The sequence below is a fragment of the Betta splendens genome, chromosome 15 (genome assembly GCF_900634795.4).
Source record: "Betta splendens chromosome 15, fBetSpl5.4, whole genome shotgun sequence".
In the NCBI taxonomy this organism is placed as follows: Eukaryota; Metazoa; Chordata; class Actinopteri; order Anabantiformes; family Osphronemidae; genus Betta; species Betta splendens.
Window position 1 is genome coordinate 12301868 of NC_040895.2, and position 15216 is coordinate 12317083.

The following is a 15216-nucleotide window of genomic DNA, read 5'->3' on the forward strand; positions in this document are numbered from 1 at the left end:
TTGATGGTCGCAGTCACATGGCGCAGCGGCCTGTCACTGCTCTGAGCGGCAGCTTGATGGGAATGGGAGGATCCCGCATGGAAACTATGCGTGGTACACCCGCCCACACAAGTCAGATTATATACGGCGACTAGTCGGAGCAGCGCAGCCTGTCATCCAGGAAGAGACCAGCAGCAGGACAAAGTAAGCGCAAAACTCGACAAAACTACTCACGCATGACTCGTTAGCTTAATAACTGCATTATTAGCTAAAGCATTTAGCATTTTAGTTGTGTTTGGGCCGTTTTTCACTTGGACGCTGTTGTTAACGCTGACATTAACGTGTCAGCGCTATGACACAGTTTACTTACTAGTTCTGTAAGCGCAGTTAATGTTTCAACATACAAGTACACAAACTTCATGTCCAAGTTTGAGGCTTAAGTTAGCTAGCTAGCGAGCTAGCGTGTAGATAAAAACCCCGCTCGGTCCCGTCCTGCTTCTGTTACAAACACTGGTCGCGTTATGTAAGTCGCGCTAGCAACGTCACTTAGCTTAGTTTTCAGATAATTCGCGCAGGGCCGAGCTTTATTCCCATAAAATGACCTAGCGTCTAGTGTTAAACGTTTAGCCACTATGTCTGATTCTCCTTTGACATACGTTAGCATCATGTAATTATTATAGGATTAGCATAGTTTTAAACTCGGTTTGTATGTTTTCCGGGCTGGTCGGTGGGCGCATTTCATGGGCGAGTAAACGGACGCGCCTCACGTTAGCACACAGGCAAAGTTACACCGTGTCAAGGAGCAGCGGCATTAAAAGCTCCGCTAATCGCAAAGGTTAATCCACTCACACTGTCCCTGCACAATGTGCTGAATTTAAAACACTATCAGCAGTGGGTTCTTATTGTTGATGTGGGATTTCACAACACTGTACAGGAAGTAAAGTAAAAGTTGTAGCTTGGAACCTTTTCACAGTTATTATAAAGTATCCTGTCTACAAACGGTAGTTTACTAATTAATAAAGTGTATATTGATCAGCAGTGGCCTAAATGCTGCTTCTGTGAGGTGACCTGCTCCTGAATGTGTGCTTATTCAAACACCACAGCAATGTTTTTTCTTTTTTCTCTCCCCGGTCTATAAAATGCAAAGCAGAGAAGACTGTTCCATTTAAGTGAAGTAAGTTTTACCATGGAACAAATACGCCCATTGGACTAAAGGATGCTCATATTGGGCTTGATGAAAATGAAAGCTTCGCCACTCAGCTGAGCTACAGATCTAAAAGCATTTATGGTCAATGAGGGATTCTTCCAATTAGGGAAGAATGAGGAAGAGCAGGTTCTGGCTGGGTGTGATTTTCGATTCTCAGTACATTGGATCCTATTTCTAGGAATGCTGCTGATTCATAGGTTATGTTTGACAGCTCTTGGATTGACGTTTCTTTGTGTAGGAAGCCATGAGCTACCCTGGGTACCCACCTATGTCGGGCGGATATCCCCCGCAGGCTGGGGCTTATCCCCCACAAGCAGGAGGCTATCCCCCACAGCCAGGGGCCTACCCTCAACCTGGAGGCTATCCCTCGCAGCAGCCTGGAGGCTACCCACCGGCCCCACCAACTGGTACGACCCCCTTCGGTTGATATGGAGCAACGTGTCAGACACGACAGATGAAAAGATATTTATTTACTTACACTCACACTAACATTGTACTACTTTTCACTGTGCATCATGCTTTTCACCTTGTTATTACCTATCTAGAAAGTGACAATGAAAGTTTTAATAGTAGCACACCATAGTATGTCTGAATGCAACATATCCTGGAGTTTGTTATTGGTGTGGTCTGCAGGCAGTTGGGGTGGTGGCCCTGCTGGTGGTTATCCCTCCATTGGTCTTGACGGCTTATCCAACTCTGGATACAACCCTGGCATGGTAAGCCTACATGCTCATGGTTACATGTATGTAATGCATCATTATCAGAATATTGAAATATAATAATAAAATATTCCTTTCTCGTGAGTAAGGTTACACGAGAAAACACCCATTTAAATAATAATCAATAGGAATAGTTAATTCTTATCCATGCTTTTCAATTTGATTTTTTAGTTTTACTTTTGTTGATTATGTATCAGATTCACACCATAATGACGACCTGACTTCCTTTTGGAGGGTACTGTAGATAAAGGAGTTGAAAATATTCATAATAATATAAACATAAAGCATAGTTAAGTATTTCAAAATAATTAAAATGAATACAAAAACACAAATGAGATGTGACCTGTGCTCACCTGCCACCACCTTGATGGGTGTGCCCTTTCCACTAACCTAGCAGTCATTTGGCCTGTACCCACAGCCAGGAGGTCCTGTGCCTCCACACCAAGGCCCGGGGATGGGATACCCTGGTCAGCCCGGTTATCCTGGTCAACCTGCTCAGCCTGGAATGCCTGGTCAGTCTGGTTATCCTGGTCAGCCAGGAATGCCTGGTCAGTCTGGTTATCCTGGTCAACCTGCTCAGCCTGGAATGCCTGGACAGTCTGGTTATCCTGGTCAACCTGGGATGCCTGGACAATCTGGTTATCCTGGTCAACCTGGTCAGCCAGGAATGCCTGGACAACCTGGTTATCCCGGTCAACCTGCTCAGCCTGGTTTTCCTGGCCAACCTGCTCAGCCTGGACAGCCTATGCCAGGGTATCCTGGTGCACCATCACCCAACCAACCCATGCCTGGTTTTGGCAGTGCACCATCACCTATGCCAGGGTACCCAAATGCTCCATCACCAAATCCATCCATGCCAGCCTATGGAGGAGGAGGAGGAATGCCAATAGCTCCACCTGTGAATGTAAGAGCCCCTGGAAAAAAAACATGGTTTTATAAACGCAATGTGATGTCAAACAGTGTTTTGTGAGTTACCTTTTATTTAAGGTAATACTGCTACAGTACATGTCAGAACTTAATAAGTAGATGTATTGTTATGGCAGAGAGGATATCGGGGAACAATCAAGGACTTTCCTGGGGCTGATCCACTAAAAGATGTGGAGGTCCTTAGGAAGGCCATGAAGGGCTTTGGTGAGTACTGTGGGTGTTAATTCAGTTTGGTATTTGTTATTTTAGCGTTTGACTAATTGTCAGATGGCCAGACCGTATACTACAGTTAATTTTCATAAATATTTTGGGGCTCATTTAAACTACTTTCTAAACCATTAAATTCACTTGTCTGTGTAATAACGGAGAAATCGTTTGGCTTACATTGATAAGGTTATGCTGGCTCATTAAAACAATATATGTTTTTATTTAAAGATTTATTTAGAAACATTTTATTTGTGTTTGACTTGACTTCATGGGCTTGCCTGTGCAGGAACTGATGAGCAGGCCATTATTGAATTACTGGGGAGTCGTTCCAACAGGCAGCGTGTGCCTTTGCTCCGGGCCTACAAAACCTCTTATGGAAAGGTAATTGTTCATGCTTATTGCGAACTTCATGGTTTTTCTGTCGACTAATGACATTTTCCAGCAGCAGAGGATCTGGGTGTTTATGTGTATGTGTGTGTGATTACAAAACAAACACCATTTATCCAAAATAGCCTTGAACATTACTAGGTGCATTATGTGCCAAGCAGACAACAGGTGCTCCTGCTGCCAGTAAAGTGAAGAGGGGATTGAATGTCCTCAGAGCTCATTTTAGCTATACCACCCAGCATCGTGCAGTTCTTCTAGTGTTGAATGCATTCTCTCAGTTAGTGTAAGCATGTTTCTATTTTCAGGATCTGATTAAGGATCTGCATTCTGAACTGTCTGGAGACTTCAGGAAGTTGGTCATGGCCATGTTAAAGTCTCCAGTTGAGTTTGATGCCTCTGAGCTCAACAGTGCCATAAAGGTAAAGGATCGTGTTACAACTGTAAAACACAGAAGTGTTAAGAATTAGAACTGCATTTATTGTAGTAAGGTTTCAAGGCAAACCAAAGGTTTTGTTGTCAGATTATCGTTGTTGTGTCTTCCAGGGAGCTGGAACTGATGAAGCTTGTCTGATAGAGATCTTGTCGTCACGGTCGAATGAAGAAATCAGAGAGATAAATCGCATTTACAAACAAGGTGAGATGCATCAGCAGTTTACACACTGGCTTCCTTCATGGCTCTGTTGTCCTTTATCTTAATGTATCACAGTACCATGTAAAAAGAGTTTTATTACAGTAGAGATAAGCTCAGTTTGTCTAGATGGACATACTTAAAATTATCCTCTTTGGGAAATAAGCAAAACTACAATCAATAATGCAAATAGACAAGGACTGATAAATTTTCTGCTTTTATTATTTCATCTTTGCTGTTTCCCTTTTTATCATTTTTGCTTACAAAACAGTTTTACAGTATCCTGGTTTACCTTGTGCTGTGATCACTTTACCTACATTTTATTCCTGAAGCTAATAATGTATAGATCTGTGTTTTATTCATATTTCTGACCCCCCTTTTTTTTAAAAAAAAACACTACTTCTTAGAATATAAGAAGTCACTGGAGGATTCCATTAGTGGAGACACCTCAGGCCACTTCCGACGGCTCCTGATATCTCTTGCCCAGGTACAGATATCTTGTGTATTAGGTACTGTACCACCTTTTCACAACTATTTTCATTCTAAATGGTGATTTTCTCTATACTTCAGGGTAGTCGTGATGAACGTGAAACAGTGGACATCTCTCTGGCTAAACAAGATGCTCAGGTAGCTCAACCTTTCTTTATTGTCTTTGAATTAATATTTAAATAGTTTTATGGAGCTTTTTTGCATATGCAGTTACTTAATAACTCACACGTTTCTTTTCTCCTTCTAGGCTCTGTATGCTGCTGGAGAGAACAAGCTGGGAACAGATGAATCCAAATTCAATGCTATTTTGTGTGCCAGGAGTAAGCCCCACCTTAGAGCAGGTATTCCTTAGAGCATCTTCCTAATAAATGTGAGGTTGTCAATGCAAGGTTAGTTCTCAGTAACCTATATTACTGATGTGCGTTTTTTTGTGTAGTGTTCCACGAGTACCAGCAGATGTGTGGCAGAGATATCGAGCAGAGCATCATCAGGGAGATGTCAGGAGACCTTGAGAGTGGCATGTTGGCAGTGGGTAAGAGTACACACAGACTTTGCTCCACATAATATGTTAATGACAAATATAGATGCTTGTGTGCAGTAAATGTTGGGCATACCATTTTCCACTCTCACTTTATTAGAGTTTATATTGCAGCTGATGAATGAATAGATGTCAAGAATCGAGTGGAAAGTTAATGTAATATAATATTGACATAGTGATGTAAAGTTCCTAGAAAATACAGTCTTTATTTTTTTTCCTTCTGCTTTTGGCTGACATTTCTCAGGGATGTGGTACAGTAAAATGTTTTTAGATGTGTTTTTTTTTGTTTTGTTTTTTTTTGTTTATATGTTAGCATTGTGATGTGGTCTGCCTTGTGGTGATGAATGTTCACCATCATTTTTGACACTTTTTCATCTTTGATTTTACATTTCATCCTTTTTTTTCTTTTCTTTTTTTTAATGAAACTATTGATTCTGCAATAATCAACATCTTCCACTAGAGTTTTTTTTTGTAGCTGATGCATATGATCCTTATCAACTTGAATGTGAATTTGGATCCAAACCAAATGTAATGACATTTGCTCAAAATCATTTTGTAAAATCCTTTTTTCTCCACACTTGAATACACTATGACCAAATGGGAAATGTTGATTTCTACAGCTCTGTTCTTTTCTGTGTTGACATTCTCTGTAATATTATTTAAGAATATGATTATGCACAGTAATATCTTATTTTATTTTACATAACTCAGCTGCCAGAGGTCAATGCTGTATTTACCATCTTCATTTTGTGTTGATACTGCACATCTTTAAGTAATATAGTGATTTTATCTGTTTAAAAAAATCACAGGCAGTATGAATTTCTGATTTCATTGTCTCTGTTTCAGTGAAGTGTATTAAGAACACACCTGCCTACTTTGCTGAGAGGCTTCACAAGGCAATGAAGGTGAGACTTTATGTCTTGTTTGTAGGAATTGTCTATACAGTTACAGCATATATTTTGATTTATTTTGAATTTATTTTATTGTATTTATTTATTAAAAATATTAAGAGAACAATTGAATGTAATGCCACCCTTTCATGTGCATGTGTTCAGGGAGCTGGGACAAAGGACAAAACCCTGATCCGGATTATGGTCTCGCGCTCTGAGGTTGACATGCTGGATATCCGTCAGGAGTACATAAAAAAATATGGCAAATCACTCTACACGGACATCTCTGTAAGTATCTATCATCTGCTGTATTTATTGGAAGTGAAGAGGACGTGATGGCAAGTGGAATATGTGCTGATGCGGCTTGTTTTCCGTCACAGGGAGACACATCCGGAGACTACAAGAAACTCCTCTTTAAGCTCTGCGGGGGCAGTGATTGAGAAATCAGCAATGTCTACCAAAAAATGTCCTGTTTTTTGCCTTATCTCTATATACGCTATCTGCACACCTGCATGTCGTGCCAATGCTCTCAATGCAAGATTTGACTAGTTGTAAAGATCTTACACATTGTACTACATATTGTCTTTCTATATGGGTTAAAGGTTTTTAATTTCTTTCTCACTTGTGATACTTTTGCTCCATATGTTGAAAATACGTGGCCATACAATAGATTTGTAAAAGATTACATTTCAGTTTTAAAGACTTTATTTTTTGAAGATGGTGTATTTAGCTTGTGCCAAAATTATCAGCCATTTATAATTCTGGCCATCAGCTGAAAAACATTCAGTGTAAGGCATTAAGCACACAGCAGCTATTTACCAGAGTTAATGTTTGCAATTGTATAATCGTTTCTATATATTGTCTACTTGTGTTGAGAATATTGTTGTTGTGCTCTATTTACATTTGTGCATCATATATTTGTAACTATGCCAAATACAATCGTAGCATTATCATAGCACAAATTGCTGGTGAATTAGATCTAGAAAATAAATTCTAAAAAGGCACAGGCGTTATTTGTGGTTTGTCTCATAGAAACAATAAAGACTAATAAATGAGTCTTATATAAACTGATGGCATCTCACCAGTTGCGTCATGTTGTAAACTGGAGGGGCTTCTGTGATACAGTAGCTGGCACTTGGTACTGGGCTCGGTTTGTCAGTAGAGGGCAGTGAAGTATGATTATCAAGCTCAACATTTACACCAAAATAGAGAATTTCAGCATAAATATTTTCTGTTGATCATTACACGGTGGGCCAAGATTAATTTAAATTCAAACTGAACACAGGAACAAGTGCCTTGATTCTTCAACACTGAATATGCTGAAGGTCTCTCAATCAGAAATCATTTGGTGACAAGATGCAGCATTTGATTCGATCAGTACAGACACTGTGTCTTTCCTTAAACGGGTACAGCTAGCATGTGGCTGCACATGGAGCTCTTCATGCCTTATTAACTACTGTCGGCATCATTTTCGATGCTGGTCTACAGACTTGGCTGTAAAGACGTGGCTCTGCGCTTGGCTAGCTACTGCACCGTACTGTGTGTGAGTTAACTGCACTACAATCAATAACTCATAAGGGAGGAGGGGGAGTTGATGGCATCCATAAAGCTGCTTTGGCCACATTAAACAAGTCTAGCATGTCCGTCAGTGCTGTTGGGGGCCTGTGGGACTGTTGGGTAACAGCCATGCTGGAAGAATCATTTTTGATCACATCATATTCAAAGGGACTAGACATGGCAGAGAAAGCTTGAGGGCTTTAGATAGATGTTTAGATTAGAATAACTAGAAATTTAATAAAGATTAAATGTGATTACATCAGTTATGAGAAGATAATTGGAACATCATTACACATTTTTTTTGTTAATTTCAAAGCGCTACAGCATGTCTGACTGCAATGTAGTTTCGGCATCATTTAATCAGAAACTTCCTTTTTGATACAGGCATCTGTAGCTCAAGGCAATGTAATCTACTGTTAATTAAAACCCATGAATTGTCTAATTTTAAGTCTGTAATTAAGTATGAATGTGTCCCAATGTGTGGTTTTACCTAAAAAATGTCCTATATATTCTTGAACAGTATTCACCTCTTAAAATGTTGCCACATCCGTTTTAAACTGGGACTTGGAAACACTGTTAAAATGGATAAATCATTGATGAAAATGAATTATGTAGATGCACTAAATAAAAGTGTGTTGTTGGAAAAATAATTGGTTTGCCACCCTTAGTGCTGACAGTCTCTGTGTTTGCTAGAGCTCTATTCAGACGGCAAATAATAAATCCATACAAATTCCTGCTTGTGACTGTCGGACAAGGACAAATTAAGGATATGTTTAGTGACAGGATTGTTAATAAAAAATAAAGCTTTCATCTACTCTGATGTGGTCTGCCTGATAAACAATTCTGTTTAATAAAACAAATACAATTTCAGTAAATGATCAGACAGCTACTAGAACCATCACCCATGTTGCCTAAATAATAAAGCCTCTCAAGATAAAATGCTGTCATCTATATTCTCAGAAGTGGACTGCAGACATCTGTGTCGGCAATAGGGAACTGCTTTCCTTTTGATATGAATGCAATTCATTTTGCATCTAAAGGGATAGCACATGGGCGCACAGGCTATGGAGCCAGCATGGCAGAGAGACAGAGAGGGAGAGGGCTGCAGATGTCACAATGCGATTCAGTGCATGCATGAATAAGGTCACGGTTTGAGAGGTATGCCTGCAGATGCCTGCCTCTGTGCCAACAATCTTTATTCAGCTGCAGACTGGAAGCAGAGTGCATCCATCCATCATCATCCCTTTATGCTTGATAAGACTGCTTTAAGACACCTATTTCATTTGTGCCCCTCCAATATTGTTTATAAGCATATGTCTCTCAGCTTGTTTTATCTTATCCAGCACACAGCTACTGTACTGTACACTGAAATTGGTCGCAGAGAGATATAGAAACATGGTGCATAAGCCTGTGGCTAAAGCAGCAGAATTATGCAAGGACTGAGCAAAATCCTTAAATCTTATCACTGCGTGAGCATTTCACCAGAATAAAATACTTAACATAGTCAGTAAGGATGACTGCGGATTAGGCTCCTTCCAATTTGATGTGTCTATGTTGAATTAAAAAGAATAATGAATAGTCAGTAATACATTGCTTATAAATTAGAAGAGCTACTGTATAAGGCTGTGTTTTTATTACATAAACTGATCTTACTAATTGTGGTAATAAGAAGCCAAAAACCTGAAAGTATAAGAGAGGAGAAAAAACTGTTGCATATAAATGACCTTTCATTTTGTATTCAGCGGCAATTTTAGTTAAATCATATAGTGATGTATATTAATATTATATTTAGCCACTGTAGGGCTTTTTATTAATACAGTATTCAGTGAGCTGCAAGGATGTCAGATATGTAGGGTGTACTGAAGTAGATGAATAGTAATATTCATCTAGTAATAAGAGCTGTGGTCAAGTATATATATGGAAATCCACAAGTACTTGAGTGCTGTCCTTCCTCGTCATTCCCATACTGCAGAACACAGATACATGCATTTTGTCAGTATAAATCGTTGCTTTACGCAAAGATGATGTCTTTATTTGCCCTTTTTGGCCCCCACGTCGATATTTTAAATATATCTCCTCATTTTTACACCAATTCTCTCCATTCTCATATTTTCCGCCTGGGATTTTCAACGTACTACGAACTGTTGTGTACGCCCATTGAAGAAACGGGCGTGTTTTTGCAAACGCCCCGCCCCGTTTCGCCTTTTACGGTCATTGAACGGGTCGTTGATTGACAGCGGGTAGCAGCTGCTGAGTCGCTCAGACATGGCGGAGGATACGGTGTAAGTGGGAATCAGCAGCGGAGTTACGTGAGTTGGGTCGTCAAAGGGCGCATTAAATGACACACAACGGGCGGAAAATGCGTTGGCTTCACGCGGACGGCGAGGCGCGGCAAGAAACAGCCTGAACTCCCAGCGACGAGTAAGATGGAAAAATGTATCGCTGTTTAGTGCAGTCAACAGCCTTGGGCAACAAATATGGCTTCTTGTGCCTTTTTCAAAATGCTATAAAAACTGCTCTCCCGTGCAGCCTAATGCCGCGGTGGCTCCGGCGAACTTCGGCGAGCCGCGGTAAGTTGAGTTCGATAATCGCTCGGTACTTTTGATCCGCGAGGATATCGCGTCCGCTCGGCCGACTGGGTTAGCTGGGAAGCTACGGAACTACAGCGGGGAGCAATGGAGCCAAAGCACAAAGAGTTGCTAGACCAGTGCCACCAGAACTTACTGGAGTCCATAACAGATGCGGACCGACTCATCGAGCTGCTGATAGTCTCTGGTACCCTGAGTCAACTCGATAGGTTCGAACTGGACCAGAACTGCGCGTCCAGCGCGGAGAAAGTGGACCACCTCCTGAAGATGCTGATGAACAAGGAGAGCGACCATTTCCTCGACCTGTGCGTGGCCCTGGAGAAGGCGTACCCCGACCTGCACGCCGCCCTGTTCGCCAGCAACGGCGGGGGACCTGTGGACCACTCCACCGGTAAGAGCCGAGCCCGCGAGCCCGCGAGCCGCGCGCGCGCAGCGTCGCGCTCGCATCCACAAGCGAGCAGACCAGCCAGTGCAGAGACCTTGCCGTGAGACGAACAGCCTGGGTGGTCCGGCGCAGGCAGCGCGTGTGCGGAGAAATGCACGAGCGCAACGTTTGGAGCTTTGCTGGTGATGATTGTTATTAACGCTGGCCCCGAAACGGCATTTAATGGCAATAAAGGCCACACAGGCACGAAGCGGCGAGCCTTAACGCGCTATTACACCTTTTATACCTCTAACTCAACGATATCATGCCTTGGCCTAAAATAGATCCCATGCACATGGTTTGGTGAATTATCTAAATGACTGTCCTGTCATTTGTTTTAATCTATTCTAATTAGACTCAGCAAAAAAGCTGGTTCGTGGCTTCATCCAGGTGTTATAGTGTGTGCAGTGATTTGCACCAAATGTTTTATCTGTGGGGTCACGTGTTGTGGGAACTGCAACACAAACTCCTAATTGGTTGTTCGTAGCGCTGTGAGGTTATGCTACATTAGGTGGCCTGTCTTGTTCCCATGACAACGGCCGTGCCATTGACATGTGGGACCACGTTGACCTGTACGTGTGTGCACGCCTGCAGCCAAACCCGTGCGAGCTCACGGACGTGCAGCACGGTGCACATGGGTCCGTCCTCCCACTGCACGAGCGCCTCCACGCTGGTAATCTGGTAACAGATTTAATCAGATTCCTCCCCAGTCATGCATTAATGCTACATTTATAATTGCAGTGGGTTCATTTAAGACAATTTGGTTTGCAATATGTCCTCGCAGCGACTGCGTCCACCTCAGTGGTTTTGGTTGTTGCATAGAGACAAGGTGCAACCAAGTGTAAAAGACTTGTCTAGTTTTGCCTGTTTGGCTCTGGCTGAATGACTGAAGCCCGTGGCACACTCACATCAACCAACGCTGTGCCCTCAGGGCTTCATTGCAGGATGGCCCTGAGAGCCAAATGCACGGCGGAGGTATGCCTCTGTTTGGTATATTCCCTATGTAATTCAACCACATAGGCCACAATACAGATATAATTTCAACCAGATGTCTTTGTCCTTTTAAATACACAGTGTGATCCGCACTTTACAGCTGCCAAGTTGTGGCACGTCCCTGCCTATTAGCAGCAGTCAGACCTTAGCAGGTAATGCCGAATCCGTGTCTTGCCGCTCTGCTGACTGGATCACCAATGCATCCTTAAGCTTTATTGCTTCCTCGTATTGAGTGTTGCTGCAGCAGAATAACGCTTATCCTGGAAGACTGTGAAACACATTGACAGTTGTTTACCTGCGAGGAGCTGCATAATCAGCCTCTGTTTTAGTCTCTCGCCCGTGGCTGTGCAGGACTGTAACGCTTCGACTTCTGTATTCTGCACTGCAGCGGGCCTCAGAGTTGATCTGGCCTGTGCTGGGGGAGATTGAGTACCAGTACTGAGTCTGGCCCGTCAGCCTGTGGTTATTCAACAGAGGATTAGGCCTTGCTCTCTTCTGTCGGGTGTAAACTCTCTCTGTGAGACCCGCTTTATCATGCCTCTACACTTCTCTGTATTAGCTGCCGTGCTCTTGGCTCCTTCTGTTTCAGCTGAAGTGTTGTGGCCTTTTTCTTTTTTTTTCCTAATGTGCTTTTTATTATCTCCAGCGTAGTGATTCGGCTGATGCGATTACCGCGTTTTAGCCACACTCGCGAGCAGCCCACAACAAGGCGCCCGGGGTACCTTCAGGCAAAGAGGCTGGTAGAAATGCCACATAGGGATGGAATCAGAGCCCCGGTGTTTATGGGCGACACTGGGTGTGCGAACAGAGGTTATTCCCGAGCGTGTGTGTGTGCGATGAGTCCTGCTGATAACAACCTGCTCCCAGATCGCCCTCCTCTCACGCTGCCTGCTCTTGTTCTCAGATGTCCCTCCTTTGCCAGCTGAGCCTCTAGACATGCACATGTATAAAACCTCCCGAACTCCAAAGAAACAGCGCGTACCCCAGGGGGAAACCTCACAGATGCACTCTCAAGCCTCGCTTGTTTAAAGCCCGGGCTCTGTAAATTATTAGTGTTGTTCTGGCAAACTCCAACACATTTGCAGCGGAGAACACATAAACAAATCATTCATTATTTAACCTGTTTTGTGTGCTGTTATTCCAAGAGACCGTGGCTCAGTCTTTTTAACAAGTCCTCTAACTCTGATTACACTGCGGAGTGGAGGCCTCGCTCCCGCTGCTGAGCATGACTGAAGTTTTGGCCCTGTTATCTTGCAGAACGAGCGCACATTTTCTGAAGCCGCTCCTTTTTAAATCCAGGCCGCTGCAATCGAGCTGATTTCATGCCTGCGATTCTGAGCTCGTCCTCCACTGCCGCACAGACAATGTTCTACCTGAAGGAACAGAGCGGTTGGGAGATGTACCTGCACCCCCACCCCACCCCACCCCCCCGCTCACGTCAGACCTAAGGGTTTGTGACAGTGATTTAAAAACAATCGGAGAGGAGGGCAACGCGATGCTTTCTGACAGGATGCAGCATCCACAATCCTCCGCTACTGTCTGTGTTCCCTCGTTTTTCCCATTCTGCATTTCTATTTGCCACTCCCGCGCTTTACTCCATTTCTTTTTCTGTCTCGTTTCACTGTTTTCATTGTATATCCTTCAGCACCGAGCGGTTACATTTTTCCGCGCACACAAATAAGAGGACACACCGCAGACACAAGAGAGAGAGCAAGACAACAGGCCTATTGTTGGAGTGCTCAGGAGGCCTAAAGTGTCCATTCAGCAGCTTGCTCCGTCTACAGCAGCAGGACATAGGCCAGCCAGTGTGTTGTTGAGGGGGACGCTCTCCTCTGTGTCCACCGGATTCTGTCTCGCACCGGGAATGGCAGGATGAATTATGGCCCCAACACTCCTGAACATCTCCCATCAGCAGCATCCTGCACCCACTTTCCCACTCTCTGTCCCTCCGTCACTCAGTCGCCCACTGGGTCACCCCACCGTCCCCTGCTTCAGCCATCAAGCCATCCGCTGTTGGACAATGTCTCAGGTGTGATTGATGATGCTGGACTGGTTATATCCCACTGCAGCATCTTTGTACGACCATCATTGCAGGCTTCAGATAAATAGGCCAACTTGCATCTTTGCTGTGGTCGGAGTGAACTAATGGTGCAGCTTACATTAACAGTTAGTTCTTGTAATGCCTTTATAATATTTAGATTCTACCCAATCTATTTTCCATCCACTCATTACTCTTCTGCTTAGCCAGTGTTAGACTGTAGTTGCAGCAGACACAGACATCCAGTCATTTTTCTCCTCTTAAACACTTTTCAGCTTTTCTGGTAGGATCTTGAGGCATTTCTAAACCCGAGGAGATCTAGAACCAGGCCAGAGTTTTTGGGATCTAATCTGACCTTCTACCAGTTGATCGTACCTCCAGTTTAAGCAGCTGATGACTACTCAACTGCTCTATACCTCTAGTTTATCCCTCTGTGTGAAGTCTGCACCCTATTTTATACTGATTGTTTATTTGATTCGATTATTGAGAATAATTTGTCTGTTATGGTATCCAGAATCCAGTATCCAGACTAATGAAAAGTGGACCCCAGTAGTTTCACTGGGCCTTTGGTCTGAAATTTATACTTTTAAAACATCTTTCTTGTTTTTATTTGATAACAGGTGTATCTCATTTTGAGACCAGGAGGCTGTGAAACAGGCATTCATTACCATTACACATTCCTTCACTTCCTAATGACTCCACAACATAGAGGAAATGCCAGCATTTAAATGTTTACCAGCGACATGAAGTCATGGAAATACACTGCTCACCGGTAATTCCTGGTTTTAACACCTGCACATCCTTGGAAACCGGTTTCAATTTTCCTCTTTTGTTGTATTGCTTTCTTTATTACCATTCTCCTTTATGATGTTTTAACCTCCACTTGCATTCATTTGTCATTCCAGTTTGTGGCACATTCATTTGGATTCAGATGGAGTCTAATGTCTTTTTAAATGCGGTTTTGTTTTCTCACTTTCTGTCAAGGATTGTTTACATAGATCCACAATCACGATCCGATCAGGAGAAGGTGCGTTTGCCTTTCGGTCAACATTCTAGCACACATTGTTTTTGCGACATGGACAAATGTGGAAAAGGTGGGTGGGTTTGACCATAGGCCCGAGGTGTGAGTCAGGCTGTGTGCGTGCGGCTGAATAATCCTTGCTAGTGGAGTCATCATGTTAGATGTCTTCATGTTTATGCTCAGTGTAGTCTCCTTAAGTCAGATGATCAATCCTTTACCCCAGCAGCCAGGCTTCACTGGCTCATTGCCCAGAATCTTGGCCTGTCATGTCATTGCCTCAGTAGAAGTGAGGGCCCACTGCACAGCTCACTTAGAGTCACAAAATAAAGGAAAGCAGTGGATGTAGGACTTCAGGTCAGATGGGGTGTGAAGTAACCACAATTTGTAACAGCACTGATGCCGACCTGATAAAGCAAAATGTTTGTGAGCTAGATCAACATTAAGATCTTCTATGTCTAGACTAAAAGGTGGCTGTACCAAAGGCCCAAAATACAGTGGCTGAAATTATAATCAGTGTTTAGGGGTGACGGATCTTTATAGATGCTCTCTGCTATTTGAATGTGGCCTTATTTCGTACACTTGCTTTTATTTGTACTTGTCTAACTGCAAAAGATTCTTGTTGTT

The 15216-nt window shown here is 42.9% G+C and overlaps 2 protein-coding genes and 1 long non-coding RNA gene across 5 annotated transcripts in view; 2 read left to right on the plus strand and 1 right to left on the minus strand.

Annotated features, from left to right (window-relative positions):
• LOC114841954 (annexin A11-like) lies at positions 1-6975 on the plus strand. Its single transcript, XM_029127259.3, has 15 exons — positions 1-183; positions 1425-1593; positions 1820-1902; positions 2324-2809; positions 2949-3036; positions 3326-3420; positions 3732-3845; positions 3970-4060; positions 4462-4541; positions 4625-4681; positions 4791-4884; positions 4980-5075; positions 5928-5986; positions 6137-6259; positions 6352-6975. The coding sequence occupies exons 2-15, from the start codon at positions 1431-1433 to the stop codon at positions 6409-6411; spliced, it is 1689 nt and encodes a 562-aa protein (XP_028983092.1). The 5' UTR covers positions 1-183; positions 1425-1430; the 3' UTR covers positions 6412-6975.
• LOC129603011 (uncharacterized) lies at positions 6651-10393 on the minus strand. The gene is made up of 2 exons (XR_008692548.1): positions 10253-10393; positions 6651-9494 (listed from the first exon to the last, which is right to left on the minus strand). It is a non-coding gene; the product is annotated as an uncharacterized LOC129603011 (long non-coding RNA).
• The window catches only part of dlg5a (discs, large homolog 5a (Drosophila)), a 27881-nt gene continuing 22441 nt past the window's right edge, over positions 9777-15216 (plus strand). For all 3 annotated transcript variants that reach the window (XM_029175506.2, XM_029175508.2, XM_029175507.2), the window contains exon 1: positions 9777-10507. In XM_029175506.2, coding sequence (XP_029031339.1) covers positions 10204-10507 — 304 coding nt within the window. In that variant the 5' untranslated portion in view covers positions 9777-10203. The remainder of the gene's footprint in view (positions 10508-15216) is intronic.